At 43.2% G+C, this 21,743-nt stretch overlaps 1 protein-coding gene across 1 annotated transcript in view; it reads right to left on the bottom strand.

Moving 5' to 3' along the window:
* sorcs3b (sortilin related VPS10 domain containing receptor 3b) overlaps window positions 1–21,743 on the bottom strand; it is a 42,623-nt gene that overhangs the window by 16,374 nt on the left and 4,506 nt on the right. Inside the window, exons 2-10 of the mRNA XM_062401685.1 lie at window positions 11,445–11,512; window positions 7,451–7,550; window positions 7,172–7,330; window positions 6,928–7,001; window positions 6,003–6,067; window positions 4,786–4,904; window positions 2,265–2,354; window positions 1,863–2,042; window positions 941–1,087 (exon numbers count right to left, since the gene is read on the bottom strand). Coding sequence (XP_062257669.1) covers window positions 941–1,087; window positions 1,863–2,042; window positions 2,265–2,354; window positions 4,786–4,904; window positions 6,003–6,067; window positions 6,928–7,001; window positions 7,172–7,330; window positions 7,451–7,550; window positions 11,445–11,512 — 1,002 coding nt within the window. The remainder of the gene's footprint in view (window positions 1–940; window positions 1,088–1,862; window positions 2,043–2,264; window positions 2,355–4,785; window positions 4,905–6,002; window positions 6,068–6,927; window positions 7,002–7,171; window positions 7,331–7,450; window positions 7,551–11,444; window positions 11,513–21,743) is intronic.

The following is a 21,743-nucleotide window of genomic DNA, read 5'->3' on the forward strand; positions in this document are numbered from 1 at the left end:
CGAGAGAAAAACAGATTCCGATACAACACAGGTTGAAACGAGCAGCGTCACACAGATCTTAACGGCAGCAATTATAATTGGCTCTGCTTTCTAACCATTCTTCCCATTGACACAAAAGTGTGAGTATTTTCAGACCATTTATGAAACAAAGATTCTCACTTCCCCTCATTTGCGCCGAGAAAAAAAAAAGAGAAGAAAGACGGAAAGAAAGAAAGACACGAGGCTGAGAGGACGCAGAGGGCATCTGAATCGGTTCGTTCTAAAGCAAACAAGGCATGTAATTAAAATTCCCCAAGATGCACAGATAAAACTGGCAAAATTGATTCAAATCATTTCACTCATCTCTCAGAACTAAAGCACACTGAAAAACATCAATAAGGCTTTTCAAACAGCTGAGGCTGCTGGGCCGGGGGGGGGGGGGGGGGGGCGTCGGTAGAGCAGGAGAACGCACAATGGTCAACTGAATGACGCGGTGGAAGATTGTAACCCGCTATTAACCGAACAATATACGTGATTTCAAAAGAACACAGTGACTGGATCAGGTGATCATCAAACCTGCTCCAATGACAACACGTCAGCGTAATGAAATTCAGTGTAACCAAACATTCATTAGTCCAAAGTGACTACAGGTAGTTAATGGAATCACAGAGGTTAATGGAAAGCCTGGACCCCTAAAACTAAACATGATGACACTCGCTGCCTTATACCGATAATCAGAATATTCCCGCCGAGCATCTCCTCTGTCAGTTAGGAGGCAATAAAGCCAATCTGCACCTGGGCCCTGTGCAAAAGTGACCTTGAATAAAAAAAAAAGAAAAAAGAAGGACCATCCAAAGCACGGCACATGAGCTTGAAACATTTGACGAACGACATATGTCACGAGCTTCATCTCGCATGAATAGGAGCGTCGGCTCTCGGAGGCCCGGAGGCTGGAGCTCACCAGAACGCAGTGGATGTTATTTCCGGCCACATCGCTGGCAGGAGCCGGCAGCAGGGCCCACTTCTGTCCCTTGTTGTAGGTGATGAAAGTCTTGATGTGATTATCCACCAGCTTGTTGGTGAGATACATGCCATTGATCCCCTCGACCTGTGGAGCCAAACTGAATTAGGATGATCATTTCACAAATTAATGTCCTTTATTTTATGAGATATACAATGTATAGCAACCTCTGAAAAGGAATTTATTAAGAACCCAGCAGTTCCATGGCTTTTCTTCCAAACTCATGGTCGAGATCTATTAATTTGTGAGAGCCAGACAGACGTGCGCTGCGATTGTTTGGCCTCGGCTCTGGTTTATTGCCGTGGCTGAATATCGTTTCTGAGACTTTACAGATGTATCAGAGAGTAATTATGTTTTCACCCGTCTGTCTGTCTGTTTGTCATCAGGATTACGCAAACTCTACTGAATGGATTCCCACAAAAGTTGGTGAACGGATGAGACATGGGCTGGTATATTCCATTTTTCTTTTCACTTCCTTTAACATACCCAGACAGGCTATTTTTGGACATTTCCATGGATTTCCAAGGAAACATGTCATAATTAGGGGACTGACATCTGTTAGTGTGTAAAACTTGACACTCTACTGAGAGCCATTCTTGTTTAGAGACTAAATTATTCCTTGATTATTTGAAGAAAATCCACCTACAACTGTTTTTATAATCGATTTAGTACTTAGAGCCTCAGACCTACAAGTTTAAGTACAAATTTCACAGTATTTCTTAGATACAGAAATGCTGTACTTGGTATAGTTCTCGCCCAGGTTCCTTAACACGATGTAGCTGCTTGATGTAATAGACTTAACAGACTTAAGGGTATTGGACATTGGATGGAGACAGCTAATTAAAATAGACCAGCTACACACCTTGTAGAAGTCGACCAGTAGGTTACCGGCGGGTCCTCGACTGGTTCTCAGATCCTCTAACGAAAGGGTGAAGTAGACCCCGGGCGAGTCGGAGATGTACAGGCTGTAGGTGTTGTTCTGATTCCACTCCTGGACTGCAGCGAAAACCTGCTTCTCGTCGGTGCTGATGATATGCATGTCCTGGAGGGTGTGCGGTGGAGAGACGGAGGGACAGAGGGGTGGAGAGAGAGAGAGAGAGAGGACGCGTGGACGAAGAGACTTAGAAGACACGGTGGAGCTTTTTAATTCAGTGTGACACGCATTTGCATAGAGAGCCGTTTGCTGTGTGCTGTGAATTCTGCAAAACACAAATACAACCGTCACGTTTCTGGATAATCACTCGACAGCTATTCGGTGTCTTACCTTTGGAAGACAATATTTAGGTAGTTTCATCCGCTTGAAGGATTCCCTCATGTAGGAGACAAAGTAGCTGGCTCTTCCTGACTTGGTTACCTTTGTAATGAAGTCAAAGACGCTGTGATACATTTTTTCACAGATCACACATCTACATTTGAAATGTCACTTCACCCAACACCTGTTTTTTTCTATCCTACATGAGAAGACTACGAAGATAAAAGAAAAAGGATGGGGGGGGGGTGGTATTTAAACGATTTGCAGGACTCACACGTGCACGAAGGATTAAACAAAAATTCTGCTGATTCCTTTTGATCGGGGGAACAGCGTAGACCTGCTGCATTGTGTTACGACAGGAGCTGAGAAGAGTTCAACTTTTCATTTGGCGTCAGAGGCACCAGCCAATCCCATAATGTTTGAACAAACGCAGGTGCTAGCTAGCAAATCGATTCAAGTTATTACAAAAGAGGAGGCCGAGGCAGCTAGTGAGCCCGGTGTGCCTCTAGTTGGGGATTTCATTTCCTCTATACTTCTCCGGAGCATTGATTAAATGGCATGTTACCAAATGCTATATTGTGCCATATTGTGTTCCAAGCATTTGTGGGTCTAGGATTATTTATAAATCGAGGGCAATGCAGGGGCCAGAATTTACACAGAGGGGTTCAGTTATATGTCCAACAGCCATCCACAGCTCCTGATTCAGTAAGGTGCACATTTGAGTTATTCCTTGGTCACCGATAGCTCTACAGCTTTGAGCAGAGCTAAACATCAGTGAATATATTTTGAAACATTTTCTTATTCAAACAAAAAACTTCAATCCCAATCAGATCTCAGTTGGGACCAGTGCCCTCTTGCCCTGCCCCTGAATCTGCGCCTAGTCTCGGGCATGAGATTGATGTTATGGTGACAATGGCGTGAACAAGCGCCGTGCACGACCACCATCGAGCATTAACGCTAAACATCGTGTGAGTCCAGTGATAGAGAATGTGAGAGAACGTGCGACCGAATGTGACTCTGCTGTGACCCGAGGACACGAAGCTTCACCATTTCCTGAAGGAAGTATATTAATTCCCAACGCATGACCGACTTGATAAAAATGCCTAATGTGATGTTTTCAACAGAGTAAATCTGCTAAGACAACAGAAGTAATTAGCATGATCTCAATTAGACTGAGGCTGAGAGACACTGACGGTTGTTCTGCCTTTATCTACGGTGTGGCTTGAAGATCTTAATGCACTACCACTTTTCCATCAACTTACACTCAGGGCAACACTACTTGATTGCTTATTTTCTAATCAAGTAGAAGGATGGTGTTTGTCCCCCCACACACTACATTAGAGCTCTAATGGAATAATCTATCGAAAATCAATGAGCTGCATTTTCCCAGGCCACATTTTTGAGGATGTTGCACTTGGCTGTTCTTTCTCTCCCGAGAGACTTTGGAGGTGTTGAAGACTGCTTATTTCGTTGTAGCCCGATCGATAACCTCATTACTCTTTGTCAAGTTAAATCCAACTGCCCCGAGCAATGAAAGTCACCAGAAAGTCATCTGTGCCACCGCAGCTCCGCACATGGACTCTCTCCCTCCCTCTGTCCTGTTATTTTCACCAGCATCCTCCTCATGTCGGCCTCCGCAGTCAATCTCATCTCGGCTAAATGCAATTTGGACTCTTTATTGAATCACCATTTCTGAATCACGCTGTGACGTATGTATAAATATAAATATATATATATATATATATATATATACTTTCATACATTTTCATTCTAACTCTGCAGCCATTTCAATCAAGTCTGTAGATTAAGTGCGCTGCGAGTGAAAGTGGGTCATCGCTAAAGTATTGCTTCTGCAACATCATTAAATCGCTGGATAAATAAATTAAAATCGAACAGCAAACATTTCAGAGGCGTTTATTCTCCCTGAACGAGCGCAGAATGATTCACTACAAACACACAACCTTCAACTGCTACCGTTTGATTCGTCTTTGCCTGATTTGTTATTTATTTTCCAAGAAAACTCTATTTTTGCAAATCCAACGAGCCCGACGAAGACAGAGAAAGGTACTCGGCTGTGGATGGAAATCAATGACGGTTGAGGGCATTTGAAAATTGAATTTCTGATAATGACCCTGACGGCCGCTGTCTAATTGGGTCAAAGTCAGAGTGAGCGGTAATAAGGACACAAACCTGACTATTCATGGTATCTCCGCCGTGTGGACGCTCGCAGTAAGCAAACACGCTTTTCAGGCACGCAGTTACGTCTGTGCCGAAACTCAGGCACCGAGTGAGTGACATGAACCAAGCAGAACATAATCAAAACACACATCGGGCCGGTGGGGAACAGGTGTGTTGGGGGGGAAACCCATTATGAGGGTTTTGATGGAAAAGAATGAATCGAATGAACGAGAGACCAAAATAAAAACAGCACGAATCCCACTCCCATCAAAAATCAAAGTTCACACGGAGAGAAAAAGATGGAGGCAACTGGTTAACTTAAATTCAGAAAAAAGTAATCCATCACCGAGCAGACCTGTGTGAAAACATATTCATCCTGCACCACCAGCGAGTTGGTGTCTACGTCTCCGGGGAAGGGGTACTGTCTGTTGCCCTCAGTGCACCGCTGGGCTCTGCACTTCACGTACTGGGCGCCTGTGAAAGAAAAGAGCAAAAGGAAATCAATCAGGAGTAAATTAGAATCATTTACTTTCAGACAGCGGTTTGTAAATACCGGGGTCTGCTGTGCAATACGTTCATGATAAAAACACTTGTGGTCCACTGCTCTGAAACAACCCTGAGCTTCACTTAGTTTATGAGAAATACAGAGAGAATCTTGGGCCACGACTACAGGACAATTTGCTCTTTTTAATCAAAATGTACTAAGATTCAAATTCGCTAAGCAATATTATTTGTGTGTGTTTGCGGTGGAAAGTTGTGTAACTTTAAGTCAATCTATGTGTGCGTAATCTTCTACATGTGTAAAAAGAAGTCTGTTTATGTGTAATGGGATTTGTACACATTCAGACAAATCTTTAAATACAAAAATAGATATAATTGCTGAAAAGGCCATTAAAAGTGAAATACGAATCTACGAATCTCAACACAGTAACATACAACACGACAAACTTCATTACACATTTACAGATTTGTTGAAGATTTACACATCTGATTTCGCACACTTAGATTCTGAATACACATTTGCAGATTCCACAACACAAATTTCAACGTTCTTTTACAAAAATCTGACTACACACAGATGAATATTCACAACTCTCCACACACACACACACGCACAATTAATATTACTACAATACTGGCCCTGTACATTCTGATACAGAAGCTTTTGCTGCATGTCACATGACTAAAAACGTTCAGGATCTTATCGCGTGAGACCACATGAGTTTGTACACTTATTCAGATTCTCATCTTCCTACAACAGGAGGAAGATGAGCATCTTTTCCAATTCACAAAAACACTTTAATTGGCATGACAGGATATCCCATGCTGTTAAGAGGAGGAAAGCTGAGGTTTCTGTATGAGACACTGGGGATGGATTAAGGAAGAGAAACATCTATCAGCCCGCAAAAAACTCTCCATTTTTGTCAAGAGACACCTATTCTGCTTTACTGGGCTGCAGGGACCAATCTGAAGATCAGAAAGAGTCTCATCTTCCCCGTGACCTCGCTCTCAATGAGAGGCGAGGGGTCCTGAGGGTCCTGCTACTGTGGCGGACGGCAGCGCTGCACTCACGGCCTTTTGCGATGCGCGTCTCGATGTGGACCACGTCCGCCTCTTTGTCCAGCCCCATTACCGCCCTGGAAAAGAGCGAGAGGAGCAAAGAGAGGTTGTTGGGGGAAAAAGAAGGAGAATGAGAACGAGACGAAAAGCATGGAAGAGGCTAGATTGTGTATCACAGCTGTGGAACGGACATCCCCATTCTGTAAAATGGACACAAGATGTTTTTTTATTTCCTGTAAATGAGTCAGTGGAGGAGCCGCGGCACCAGCAGCAAACAATCTCAATCCAGCAAAGCGTCAACAGAGGAGACAACAGAGGAAGGGCTGGGGGTAGCAAAACATCAGCTATTACCGTAAATATCCACCATAGCAAATATGTGTTATTAAAACGTAGGTGGTTGCAACAACAGTTGGAAAAATAACTATTTGATGTAATGTGCGTGAAGGAGCGGTTCTCAGGAGCAGGAGTAATGCATTGTTTCGGGCGGCGCTCCACCCGCTGCGCTCTTCTCCTCTATCAAATGTCTCGCTATTCATGCATGTGGAGAGGACGTCCTCCAACCGATGTCCTTTCTTCCACAGCTAGAGACACTCTGGGGTTTGACACATACCGCGACAAAGAGGGATAAACAGGCTCACATCGATATTCACCGCCTTGTGCGCGAGCAAGTCAAGATTACTAAATGACAGCGGCAACCAAAAAAACAGCATGTCGTGGCAGTGCTATGGAAAAACAAGTACAATATTCCTTCGGGTGTACGTGACGTGGATGTGAGCGGTTGTGTGCTTGACTGTCGTGAGGAGGGGTGGGGGGGGCTGCAGATCTGTTTTTGACATGAGGTCACTGGATGCTCCCGACAGCCCAGGGTCACACACACCCGATCATTATGCAAAATACAATCAATCACCGCTCAAAAATAGGATCTACATAATCATACCAGTAGAATCGGCCCGGCATCACGTGGTCGTGAACCAGCTGCCACTTCCTCCCGAAGTCCATTGAACTGTACAGCTGCAAGAGAGAAATGAGCCCGATCTTAGTCACCCTTAGAAGTTCCAGGAGGAGAAATACTGTTAATGAGCCCCATGCACAGCCACGGCAGTGAAAACTGAATCTGGAGATGATTGTTCAGCATCATGTGTCGTCTTATCACCGCTCTAGGGTTTACTGTGGATTCGCACCTTGCTGTCGTGACTGTACGCCAGCATCCAGTTCTCCTGCGACGGGTGGAAGAGCAGGCTCAAGATGTTGAAGTTAATGGGATACTTCTCATAGCTCGCCCCTTCGTCTGAGCTGATGAGAACGGCGCTCTCTACCTCTGGATCGCTGAGCATCATTATCTGGGGTACAGAGGGGCCACACAGGGGATAGAGCAGCAGAAGAGGGAGAGAGTTAGAGTCATTTGATGATAATTTGATGTCAGGAATACGAGAGACATGAAGCGATGGCAAACAACTGACCTTCTGTTTGTTGGTCGGGCAGACGTACAGGTAACTCAGGACTGTCCTTGAACCCACTTTGTGGTTGAGTTTGGTGTAGGTGCTGCCGTAATCGGTGGATCTGGTTACAGAGAAAATGTTCCATGTTTGATGAAAAACATCCATTAGAGAGCTGCTTCAAACCCTTATTGCAGCAGCAGGTTCGGGATGTTTTAGCCCATTAACTGCAAATCAGTTATTCTTTACGTGACTGCACCTCCAAAGCATTTATACCACATGTGCTCGGATTGATTTTCTCCCATTCAGGCAGCGTTTCTGCTTTCAAGGGGGAAATCAACCTGCAGAAACTAGCTTCATGCTTATGTATTTTTGTTGGTCTTGCTCAAGTAAACAACTATTTTTTGCTATGCTGCAAGAAATGTGCTATATGTCTTAATGCATTACATTAGCAAAGTACACACATTTTTTACACTTGCAAGTCAGCACCAGAAATACTAGTCTATTCAACAAATTATAGATTTTTCATCAGTGTGCAATGCTGGCTAACAATTAGTTCTAAGAAGGTACACAGCATCCCACCACTAGCTGGCGCCGCAGCCCCCCTCCGGTCACCTGCACCTGGACAAACGACATCTTGTAGAACCACTACAGTTTGAGATTTTTGATTTAGAAAATGAGAAGGTTGTAGGAAGGATTCTGCAGAAGAAGAAGGTTTGTAACCTCCTGTTCAGAGCAATGCACAGCCACCATTAGGGTAAGAAGGCTGCTGATGCTAATGCTAACATAGACATTGTTTACCCGCAGATGCCGTGCGGATGATTAAATTGTTTACTATTTTCATTCTATAGTATAGTTGACTAGTCTAAATTCAAATTTCTGTTTGAATCATTAGGAACATCGCCCATTAGCAAAACATGTTTAAAGTTAATTAACCGCAACCTGACCTCAATTACATTCACTGTTATGATGTTTCAAGCCACTGCTGTGACATCAATGTGCATCTAAATCTAGTTATTATTCAAAAAACCTTATATGAAGAATATTGATTAGACTATGGAGCTGAAGAAGATCCAGACACTAGAGTAAACTCAAATTGTAAAATCTGTGTAGGCCTTTATCGAGACAAAAGGGACATTTAACTAGTCAAGTAAATCTCAAAACATAGACAGAGTTCTCTTTTTTAATTAGAGGATTTATGGTTGTTTTTTTAAATTGTTAGATTCGACACTAGCAGTTTTTTTGGGGGAAGAACAAAAATTGGCTTAAGTTTCCAAATCTATTGGGAAAGACGCTAATCAGCTAGATTGAGGATGCGCATGTACATGCACGTGCACACAAGGGACAAGACACACGTCACTGCCGACTGCTGAAGTGCAGATGTAAAGAAAATACTAAGAAGAGCGAGACCAAGGTGAACCACATGAAGGTGCAGGGAAGGATGTGGGCTGGTGAAGGTGAAGCAGTTAAAGCTAAATTGTCTCTCAAATGGGGCGGGGCCACGCTTTACCACTGATCATTAATTGGTGACAGTGACCCCACGATGAAATACAGCAATGAGCCAGACAGACAGAATGAAGGAGAACGTCTGCAGCGATGCAAACAAGCCAGGTTTCACAATATTTCCCAAAATTGACCTTGCAAATGTTTTATGAGGAGAAAAAAAAGCATTCAACAGATTTGCTGGGCTTCAAGGATGCACATGATGAATTTTGGTGAGTGAACAAGTATTTTTCCAAATAACTCCACAGGGTACATATAACATATTGCAACGGTTTAGATATTGTCATTGTGTGGTGATGTATTACTGCACAGGGTCAGAGGAAGATTCTTCTTTCTGCAGAATCTCACTCATCTAATGCTCTTTTATAACCAACAAGTAAACACATAGATTTCAAAAGAAGCCTCAAGCAAGTGGCATTCTGCATTAAAATGGTTGACATATTCATTAGGCAATTTTCAACTGGAAACCACTATAGCATTCAGCAATAACACCGCTGTGACAACCACAGTATGCAAACTAAACGCTCGCCGCCTTGCACACGTCAAGCCCCTTCATGCTACACTGACATGTAATGAAACCCTGCGAGTTGAGAAATACATTTGTATATCTCAGGTAAGCTTTGGAAAATGCTCAGCGCTAAAGTAAGTCGCAGGAATTTGTAATTAAAGGGCTGAAACATCCGACACGGCCACGGTCCTTGACTATATATTAACACTGTGACAAACATTGTTACCTTTTTCTGAAACTAGATGCTGTATGTTGCAGAATGAATGTAAAGAGGTCTTTTCCAGAGCACTGATGAAAACCTGTTTATATTTTATTTCAAATTAATGCTGGAATTTTTAAATCTAGTTTCATCCTGTTTGTGCTCAATGTTCTTTCGACCGGGAAAGTTTTATCCTCTTGCAATCGGGCAAAACAATTAAGTGACAATCATTAAAGGTAAAAATTATTATCAGAAAGATAAATTAAGAGGGAAATTAATGATTAAATATGAATTAAACGTCATGTATTTGAATAAAATCATTTAGATTTGTTACACAATGTAAAAACGCTGGTTGGTCACAGAACTGGGTTTTCAAGTTCGTGCATCTCCCAAGACAAGGGTAGATGTGCTTGTCGCTCTGAGTCTTCACATTCCTCCTCGCCGCAAAAAGCCAATCCACGCCCTCGGCTCTACCTGAGTGCCTCCAAATGTAATTTCGCTGCATAATTGGATAGATATCCCCGAGTCTGCTATCGTTGTCTATGCATTAATCTGAATTGTTCCATTGTTGACATTGACCTACCCCTAAACACATTTGTATTTGTGCTTAAGTACTCCCTTCACTTGGCGTGTCTGTCCGTGGTAGTGGGCGGCGGCCTCCTAAACGATGCTATTTCGTCGGAAAGTTTCTTCGGGAGGAGAAGGCGACCACCTCGGAACACAGAGGGACTTGATGCATGATTCGATGGCTTCTGCCACAGTCACCCCATTGATCCGCACATTGCCACCGACAGCGGCCCGGAGCTGTCGCCATAAATCATTTATTGCGCCATCACAGAAATCATTGACTCCCGTTTCTTTTCATCACATTCAGATTTCTGCATTTCTAATACCCACACGGAGAGACTCGGCGCACCCCCTGAGGGGCACTCTAATTCACTCATGGTGCCAATGTTCGGCAGCCACCTTGATGATGGAAGACCTCGTGTACACAATATGGGATTTTCAAAACATGTCAGGTCGGGTGTAAATCTTTGGTGGCGCCTCCGGTGAAACAGATATTAATTTGAGAGTCTGCGCTTGGCGGACTTATGGTCTCGGTTTCGGGTGTATTTCAGAATGAAATGAGTTCTCTGCAGGCTACAGGAGAGGTGAGAAAAAGAGGCACATCAGCCTCTGGATTGGGCTCGATGGTATAATCCTTGATGAATTCCATTCTTATTTATGACCTGACAGGGCACTCTAACTCACCTCTCAATACCTACTGAATGGAATTACTACAGCCATACAGTAGCAATTGCATGCCAATTGCCTCTGAAACAAAAGGTTACGGATGACAATCAATCAAAAAACTCCATCAGGAAGTTTCTAGGTCAGAGGAAACGGAGCCGCGGATCCAAACAGGGGACCCCACAGGTTGGTCTCCCAGTTTGATCCGTCAAATACTCTTTCAGGAAGTTACACTGAAGAGAGTGGACATAAAATAGTTTGGGTGTCTTTATAAAGGTGTCTGCACTGTGTCGTTTATGGGCCTGCGAGGACGATGCTTCATTCGGCACCGCTTCAGATTGCTTTATTAAAACATACTTCATACTGTCTCCCAGTTCTGACTTGATTGTTCATATCCCAGCAAGGAGGAACATAATAAATCATACTTAGAGTACACTGCAACCTCTATGAATATATTATTCTTATTGTTTTTTTGGGGGGGGGGGAGATGCGCTTTTGCATTTTTATAAAATCTTTCTTGCGCTGAGGCCGTTTAGACAGAAAAGGAAAAATAGTAACGAGTATAAAAGCAAACTCACCTCCAGAGTGAGCTCTCGGTTACAGCCCCCAGGTTGAAGTCATGCAGCTTAGTCAAAATCAGGATCACCTACAACACAACAGCAACAGACACATTTAATCACATGCCGAGGTCTGCACTAAAAAGCCTTTGCACAAGCACCTCTCCCTGCATACATTACCTGTCTACACCTAATGACGTGGAATGAGTACAACATGTCCGCTACACCCTTATACTAACACATATCAGGCTGGTACAGTACGTTATCCCGACGACAAGAGATCGTCGTGTTGTCAGGAGACGTCAGTCTGCTGGTGGCAGGATCTGAAAAAAAATCTGCGTGGGCTGTCAAGAGTTGTGTCCGTATCTCATGTGGAATGATACCTACATGACAGCAAAATCCAAACGTAATTGTGCAGTGAACAATGAAAAGAAATGCAGTCGGCGGCTGCACCACACCACCCTGTCTCATCTCATTCCCATATTTAAAAAAAAACAAACAAATGTGCTACTTTTACCTTCTGAATATAGTGTTATAGTAGTTTAAAGCTTTCAAAAGCACCAACAAATGTTGATTTCCCACGGCAGATGGTGAAGGATGCTGTGTTATCTCACTATAAAGACATCCACTTCCAGCTCCAGTTGGGCTAAATGCTTTTGCATGTTATCTGAGGATGGTTGGACAATGTGTTTCTGGGGAAGAAAAAAATGTGGCCCATAAAAGCCTGCCAAGGCACAGAGGGCAGAGTGAAATGGTGTGCAAACGCATTATTGTCACTCCAATGGCATTATAAATGACTTCCCATGGGGACGCTCATAACTCTGCATAGAAAAGGAAGGGGGGGTGGGGGTAGGGTAGTTTGGGGCAGGGCATGGAAGGAGCGAGGAGGAATGGCAGACAATAACAATCAAGGAGCGGAAACATGGCATAATATGACAATTTTTTTTCAAAGCCTGAAAGATAGGTCAGAAGCTCAATTACAGTGAGTTTAAGCACATTAACCTCATGGGACCCGCGGAACGAGTCATTAAATCGAGAAAAAGCCACGCAAGACTCGGAGGAACAAAGACATGCCTCTAAGTCTGCTTTGAAAATGTTAAAAACCCAATTGACCCACAATTTAGCCATCAAACGGCCACTGTGCACGCCTGGGACTATCTGCGTTACAGGTTAATTAACCAATCACACAGAGAGATAAGCATTTGCATAGCGAAATGCACCATGTCTGCGAGGTCCAGCGCCGGAGTCTGAATCAATTTGGAGTGCAGACTTAGTTAAATGGCTGTGATGTCGGCCCTAATTGCCTGCTCTGAAAAAATAGATCCAAGAGAAAGACTCTGCCAAACTGTTGATCGTTCGTCTCCTCACTTCTCTTTCACTAACAACAATGACTCTGTGTCATGGGACATTATAAATACTACGAGGTAAATTGAATGTGGGATTGATTTTATCGGCGTCGAACCAGAGGCGCTTTGGTACCCCAGCAAAGGGACTCAAATCGCACGGCAAATTAACGGAGTAAACAACAAATAGGATGTTCTCACTTTTATGGGTTTCAATCACTTGCGCCATATCATCGCACACGGATTCGATTTAATCAGACGCTCACAAATTTAGACAAGGATGTAAAATAACCTTTAAAAATAGCCCCAAACGGCAGAAAGCCCCCCTCGCCGCCGGGAGCCTCCGGGAGCTTCGTCTTTACGGTTGTCAATGTGTTTGTGTGGTTGGCTCATTATCAAAAGCTGACCCAGTGGAAACGGGTCAGTGACAATCTCCCCCGGGGACCAACAGACAATTTAGGCAGATGACTGTTTGGATGATTTGTCCCTAAGTGGATACATCAAGAGTACATCACTGTAGCCACGTCTTCACCATTATTGATAGGCTGTGCGTCAATAGGGAGCAGCGCCGAGGCCGATGGGGAGACGTGCACAGCAGAGACGCAGCGACACCGTGAACACCCGACAAATGAGGCGCCATCAACAACACACAATTCCCAGAGTTTATGGTGAAGTCTTGCATTTATGTAAATACTTAAAAAACAAACACAAAATGGCTTCCAGAATTATTTTGAGCCTCCCAGGTAAAAACAATCCTCCATGCATATCATCGCTCACTTGCATACATGAAATTAAGGACCCTGGAAGGCCAAATGCAGTGCATTTATTCATGTTTATGTTTTATTGATGTGAGCAAAGAGAGCTTTGCCCCAGGAAAGTCAACCAATCATTTTCCAGATTGGCTCTCCCCCTCAGAGGAGTTGGGTTTAGTCATCCTTTTATCCCAACACTCTATTCTCGTCGCTTTCTTTCCCTCCTTTCGTTCCTTTTCCCTTTTTCTTTCCTTTTTTCTCGGGTTTACTTCCCTCTCTCTTTATTGCTCCTTTTTTTTTTAGTGTGTGGCTCTGATGATTTCACAAGGAGAGTAGAGACGATTAAAAAAAAACAATAAAAAATCCCAATCAGGTGATGTTTGACCACAGAAAGAGTCGGACCCGTTCAGACGGCTGTATAAACAGCCGCCATGGCAACACAGCTGTTACGGACATGTCATAGTGATTTAGTGGATCCGCTCACACCTGAACAGTGCACGTGCACCACGAGCGCTCAAGCGTGCGGCCTTTGCATGTACTGCAACAGACACAGACCAAATGAAATCTTCACAAATTGCCTTTTTACTCTGCATTTTCATTTCTTTATCTATCTTTTATTGTGAAATACTGACATTTTTCAAGTGCTTCAGTGGGCCGTGACATGAGAGGCATCTCAACACCACGCTGCTGAACAGAGGGATTTTTTTTTTTTCATTTAGCAATTTAGGTGTGAATCATCTCAGCGTCTGTACAGTAATATGGCTATTAATAAACCCAGATAGACTGTTGCTGCCTATCCTGCACAGTTCTACTGGGCTCTGTAATGGCACACTTCAAATGGGAACCTGTTGCATATTCAGCCCCCGCGGTAAAACATCATTAAGGCAGCACCCGTCAAATATTATCTCTGTCTAATTGGGCAGACTAAAAGGGACCAGAACTCCGCACATCACACCTCTGGATGGCTGTTTCTTCTCTGCTCAGGAGAAACGCATCATGTGCGGCAGGAACAATCCCTTAGAAATATGAGAACTGCTGCCACTTTCATGTGGATCCGCTTCTGTTTTTGAACCTCACCGAGGGGATCTAAATTAATTTCCAAGGGACCCACAAAGTTGAAAAACAGTGAGTGATGTAAAGGCTCTTTGTAATAACTGTGCTAACGGCTGGTGCTCAGAGAAGGCATTGACATGCGTCTCTATTTTATTTACCTTTAGCCTCCTCCCTGCTCAAATGACACACATTTACATTCTCATGAATACACATAAGCTTCAGTACAGTGCAGCGCAAGGGTAAAGACATCCACATTCGCAGGGACGTCTCCTGAGAGAACCCCCCCCCCCGTCAGTTTCCCCCCTCTGAGACTATAACCACAAATTCAAAATGTCGGACGGCTGGCTGAAATGTGTCAACACTAATTAAATCATTCCTTCGTTATTTAAAATTTGGTTCATAATAAACCGGCTTTTACTGAAATGTGCCTCTTCTCTCCTGTCAGCTGTCTGGAGGTCAGTTTCAAGACCTTATCCGATTTGATAAACAGAGTCAAAGCGGGTTTGGAATCCGTCGAGTGACTGAGTTTCAAACCGTCCTATGGAGCAGCTGTTCTTCTTTTTACTTTGTGCAGGTTCACATGCACAGTGCACGTGTGAATATTTGTGTGTTTTTTTGGGGGTGCTATTTCTAATACTTGAGAGTCAGGTCATGAAGATGTCCCGCACGACAAAATCATTATATCATAAATACATACTTATTATATCTCTGGTTCAGGAGTGATTGGGCCACAACAGCAGCTGCACACTGAACATACAATATTCAAGCTCCCCTGGTTTTTACAGACCAATGAATCAGCTCATCGATTAGTTGTCTGAACTGCAAATGCACTGTTTTGGTTCACTCCCACAGCTGTAACTGTGCAGTGTGTGGCAGCAGCGGATAGCAGCAGACAGTTAGTGACCACTTGGTGAAGATAGAGGAGCATCTAGCAGCCTCAGACGCAGATGTTTCCCTCAAGAGTTGGTTGGGACCAAGAACATGAGCTATAAAAGGGTGACATCACATATTTATGATCACATAAACACAAGCAGGACGGTGACATAGACACATGTTAGATCTGAAAAAAGTAGCACAAGTCAGTGATGAAATGTCAATATTATATCCAATCTAAATCTATATCAATGATTGTCTCAATGAGCCTCAAGAGGCAATGAGCATCGATCGAGCTATGATGGACATATAGTGAAGTAGGTAAAATATATTGAATATGAAAATTATTCAACACAGATCTGTAAATGTCCTTAAATAATATCAGCTATGTGTGTGTGTTTGTTTGTGTGTGTGTGTGTGTGTGTGTGTGTGTGTGTGTGTGTGTGTGTGTGTGTGTGTGTGTGTGTGTGTGTGTGTGTGCGTGTGGAGAGAATCAGCAAATATATTACAATTCTCAAGAAATAATAAGGAAAACACAGGTGAGAACAGTTAATCCCAAATTTCTGATATAAGTTTTTGGAGTGGCCACATTAAGCCTAACTTTTACATAATTGAAATATATTCTGGATGTTTATACCTGTGTCATATGATACATTAAATCTCCACAAAGGTTGCTGCTTTGAGTTTCATGGTGTTCAGGTACACAATATCCACCCACAACAAATTTTACTCAACTGTTTATTGAGAAGTGAACTCATTAATTGATTTTCCAGATGAGTGGTACTGCCCACATTCATCCAAAATAAAAAAAAAACTCATTAAATACCAACTATTAATACTTGCTATCAATCAGATGCTGCGGTTATATACTCAGTGTGTCAGCTCTGCAGTCACATGAAGACATGGGGGAGGATTTGATGTTTAGATTAAAACCCAATGATAAGAGAGAACTTGATCATATCAATGAAGCTTCATATAAAACTGCTTGTGAAGAAGGTGGCAGCATCTAAAGGCCACACACAAACACACACACACACGAGGAAGAGTCCGCCTCAGTGAAATCTAACGTTAAAGAGCAAAGTAATCGCTCTGCAGATATTGAGCTTGTCACGTGTCTTTTCCTGTAGAATGTCACAAGTAATCGGTGACACCGGTGTTGTCGAGAATTTATTACCCTGTGGGAAAAAAATCCCACAGCGTGACATGCCTGTACTCTTCGCCGTTACTGTTCCAATGAGGAGCAGAGGAGGAGGAGAGGGAGGAAACAGGCTGAGAGAAAAGAAAAATGGACATAGTGAGAAGAGCCAAGACCATGCAGATCCGTGGGGGGAGCCCTAGCGCATCGTGGCCGTTATCAGACACCAAAAGCTGCCATATCGCTGTGAGGGGAGCGAGCTGGGACGACGCCGCTCACCTCCCTACGCTGCATCTCACCAGTCTGAGCACGCAGAGGCAAAAATAAAACCTGTTTCATTTGTTGTTACGCTCATTACATTCTCAACTTCATTAAGGGAAGGGAGACAGGAGCCAAGGGCGTGAGAGGAGTCATCTGAGTGATTTGACAAATACTGTTTTCTTAAAGGCAAGCAGCTAATTAATGTCCTAGATCTCATCCAGAAACGATTCACTGCGGCTGTGGACTTTTAAAATTCCATTTCTTGAGCGAGAAGTGAAAAGATCCACAGCCAAGCACGAGGAAATCTTCGCAAAGCCAAAGACACTCGGTGGAAATCTAGCAGTGTAGACGTGGAGAGCGATGTGTGTCATAACACGCTCAACGCTGGAGATGGAACTTCTAACTTTTCTTCCTCTGTCTCTCACAGGATTCAGGAATGAATATATTCATGCATCCATTTGGAAATTATCTGACGCAAACACCTGCGGAGAAAAGAAACACAGTATTGGGTTGAGAAATTTGCATAAATTTCTTTTAAGGCTAGAACAGGAGCGAGGCCAAAAATCAAGATGCACAAAACACAAGTGGGCGGAGGAGCAGGAACACGACACGTTGATTGTGGCTGTGTGAGGATGTCTCCAAAGTAGAGCACTTAGTGGGAGAGACGAACGTCTTTTAAGAGTAACGGTGCGGTCGAAGTGAGGCCTAACTCCGTCCTCATCTTGTCTGAGGACCCAAATTGATTGTTTGTACTTTTGTGGGTGAAAACGTACTCCGGGGGGGGGGGGAGAAGGATGCTGCTTTCATCAAGTAAACCCCAGCAAAAGGTCCCCGGTGCATTAGCCGGCCGTCTGTGTGTTTGCTTTTCCTCGCCGACTCCGGAGCCCTGGCCATATAACCCTGATGCTTTGAGCTAGAGAGGTTTCAGCAATCAATTTGGTCCATTATGGTAGGGGAAATTAATGAAATGGGCTCAATATAAAAGGGGTTTCACTTCAAATACAGCTCTATTGTGAGGGTATTTTACGGGTATGTTGTGTCTCTCGGCTGCTTGCAACAATACAATAAATTCTACTGCCTGCCATTAGTGGTAAGAAAGATTGCGATTGGTGCACAAACGGCACTTTCCTTTTTTTCTCTAAAGAAAGCTGGAGGTAAAGAAGGTAAAGAAATACACTCTGCACCTCCTGTGACGCCATGTTGACTCTGCTCTTGAACAAAGAAGTGAAAACCGAAAAGCACAGTCAAGTACAAATTAAACAGCAATTTTAGATGTAATTTAAATGACTTGACACATTTGACAAAGTTTTAGTCACATCCCGTGCAATTTAAAATGTATTTGATGCATTGTAAGTGGTGTGGAGAGCCAAAAAATACAACATTAGCACTTCACTTTTACAGGTTTTTTCATATTCTGTTTACCCCCCCCCCCCCCCTTGTTTACCCATATTTAGTGTTCAGAGGTTGAAGGTACAATGGCATGACTACATTTATTCTTTTGTGTGTGTGTAATCATGTTATTCATGAAGCCGTGGATGACGGCAGAGAATTGGAAATTAACCAGCATGAAGAATGTTTCTATAAAATCTTAGGAGTTCTCCACAGATTTAGACATTTCTTCCAGTCTCTTCTGTTTCTCCTTTGGCGCGTAATGGCTCGGCTTCTGCCCGAGGGGGGGACATCTGAAGTGGAGCCAAAGGCAGGAGTGGGTCCAAATTAAGATTTTGGAAGAGAGAAAGCCTCCACCTAAAATGACCCTCCTCTCTTCCAAAAGGGCTGAGAACCAAATCTCTTCCTGTGCCGCTTATTTACATTTTTCATAATGTGGAGAGGCAGAAAATGGCCGATCCGTTTAGCATTCACTTTTGAAATGTCTATTTCTTCCAGAGAGATTGTATTGATATGGAACCTGTTTGTTTTTCCAGTTATGTTAAGAGGGAAATACAAAATTCTTGTGATAGACTTAAGTGATAAGAGATGGTCTAGTTGGGCAAAGCTGAGTTTTACTTTGGTTACATCTCGTTTCCACCCTGACAAAAAAGTTAAAAGGTAACATGCAGTGTATCAGCCCTTCCTCCTCTAGCAGGGCCCCAAGTTCAACAAGCAGCAACCAATAACCGATGGCCAGCGAAACCGAATGTCATTTCAGTGAGACTTAAGCCGTTGGGAGGCATGAAAATGTTCTGACCCAATTGTCGAGACATTTCCCCCCCCGACTTTGCCTTTCGCATGAAGGACGCAGCAGGAGATAGTTCGGGTCACATGTTTTCACAACAGCAGTAAAATCTCTGTAACATTCAGGTTAGAGGTTAAACATTAAGGAGACATGACGTATAAATGCACCTGTGGAAATTGCATGAAATTTGTTTTGTTTCAGTTTTGTGTTTGTCGACTGTTACAAATGGCATCACCTGCTCGTGGTGAATCACCTGGACAACAACCGGCCATAATCTCACTCAGTTTTTATCACAAATACATGACTGGAAGCAGTTTTAGTGGGACTAACATCATCTGAAATATTAGTAATATCTTTTGTACTAGTATTTGATTATGCTTACCAATAAAGCAGACCACCAACTATCACTTGTATCCAGCTACAGAACATAACATGAGTCTTGTGGGACAAAGTCTTTTCCACCTCAGGGAAAACAATGAAATCTTCTAATTACCACCGAGCAAATCTGGCAACACGTGCAGGAAGTTTTCATCCTGTAGTCTCACGTGTGTTAAGGCAACAAAAACAGTTTGGTTAACTATCAAGGAAGACTAAACCTGTAGTGTCTCATGAATTTTTGCAAAAAAGACAATCCTGCATGTTTGGCCTTTATTCAATAGGACATGATTAAACGTGAAAGGGGGGGGGGGGGGGGGGGGGGGGAGAGCAGGGAAGTCGAAGGAGAGTCGGATCAGAACCAGACCTGTGGCCACTGCCGGAGGGATGAACCTGCCATACTGTATACGCCCATTGCCCAACAAGAGAATTTCTTGTTGGATGAATATTGTATGAAAGCAAATGACAAGTGTGTTCAGTGTCCATTTTTTGTGTGTGTCAGATACGTTAATTAACATTCCCTCGCTTTGTAGAGAGAAAATATCATCTCGGTTGCCGGGTTTATCTGATTACATATTCATTGAAAAATTCATGGTACAAGCCTTTTTAACGTGTGTATAATGTGACACCTTCAGCCTTTGATGGTTTGTTCGCCGTCGTCTTTGTTTACTCGCTTGTTTGGCCACGACAACACAGAAATGTTCACGCTTGACGAAAAAGTGCGGGAGACCACTTTTTAGAGCATATTAATGTCAGAGCCCGGCTGCAGTCGCGTCTCCAGGCTACGTTTAAATCTCCATATCAGAAAGAGACACGTTGTGGTTGAAGCAAGACAACAGCGGCGCAACTAAAGCACAGCGTCTGATGAGATGAAATTCCCGCTACCTGTGTGGAATACTGAGCCACCGAATAAAAGAGCAGGCATACGCAGTGGAGAAAGACATACAGGGAGGGGATTATAATCAAAGATGGTTATTTAAACATTGTGAACAGCACAATTTAACTGTCGGAGTAGCAAAGCACAGCATGAAATCAGGAATTAAAATCTCCCGGCTCCCGGTTGAGACGCTGCGGGAAACGCCGGCTGGGACACAATTAGCTGTTATTTCAAATTCAACGCTTAAGTTGTTATGATTAATTTACAGCTTCCTGACAATCTTATTGATGACAGTTCACTTCCACTTCAATACGATCATTAACTCATGTAAATGATGTGCAGCCTCCGTCAGGTCTTACCTCTGCAAAAAAAAAAGAAGAAGTGTGATGAATATTTTGTCATAACTTTTAACTATGACTCGTTTTCCTTTTTCTGCTTCTATTTGGTTGAAAGCAATAGCAACCAATCATTTTAAAGGATTAACTCCACGACACCCAGTGGGTATTCTGTTTTCTCTACGTGTCATTTTGTGCTTTGGACGTTTTCCATCATCTCCATCGATTACGCAGAGTGTGTGTCCGTGTGTGTTTGTGTGTGTTGTTTTAGGTCTTTTGAATCTCACTGGATGGGGGAAAAAAAATAAATTCCCCAAGAACTAATGCATTCCTGTCACTGTAAACTGCCAAGTCCAGCCATTACTTAAGCTGACTGCCACCGGAGAAGCCCCAGTCATCTTTAAACATGATAGCAGCTGCGGCGGTGGCGCGCTTCAGGCAACGTGCTGCTTGGAGGTATAATGTCACCAAGCCAGGGTCACTTAGTTTGCTTGTTATTGGCGATAATGAAAGTAAAGAAGAAAACACAACATCTCGCCATTTGAATTCCAATTGTATGATTTTCCCCAATCAGAAAATGCATAAATTTGTTTTCATTACCCAATCACAGACACAGTACGCGTCTACCACACTGCGACAGTTATTAAACTAATTAATCACATGCAAACTTGTCAAATATGATCCCGCACCCCCTTTGTCAGTTTGATTAAATTTGAAAACGCAAACGTGAGAGAGAGAGAGAGAGAGAGAGAGAGAGAGAGAGAGAGAGTGTGGGGGAGGTAGAGAGGAATCAAGCAATGACAGTGCCTGAACATACATCGAAGGCAGGGACTTTATTTGCTGCTTAAAATGCACTTTGTGGAGCAAAACTACAGTCTGAGGAATTACAAGTGCCAAAGAAGTGCTGGGAGCCTGTGTTGATGTGATGCATTATGGTCCCTGAGCACAAATGATTCATGAAAAAAAAAAGGGCACACATGCATGTCATCTGAGGAGTAAAAACTGGGATTCACTGAATTATTACAAGAGAGACGGTGAAAATTGAATCCTGTGCAGCATGAAATAAAAGAGAGGAAGAAAAAAAACGAACACAACAGGAAATGCTTCCCTGGGTTCTTTTTTCCATAAAATGTTTAAAAA

Source organism: Platichthys flesus, chromosome 12 (genome assembly GCF_949316205.1).
Source record: "Platichthys flesus chromosome 12, fPlaFle2.1, whole genome shotgun sequence".
In the NCBI taxonomy this organism is placed as follows: Eukaryota; Metazoa; Chordata; class Actinopteri; order Pleuronectiformes; family Pleuronectidae; genus Platichthys; species Platichthys flesus.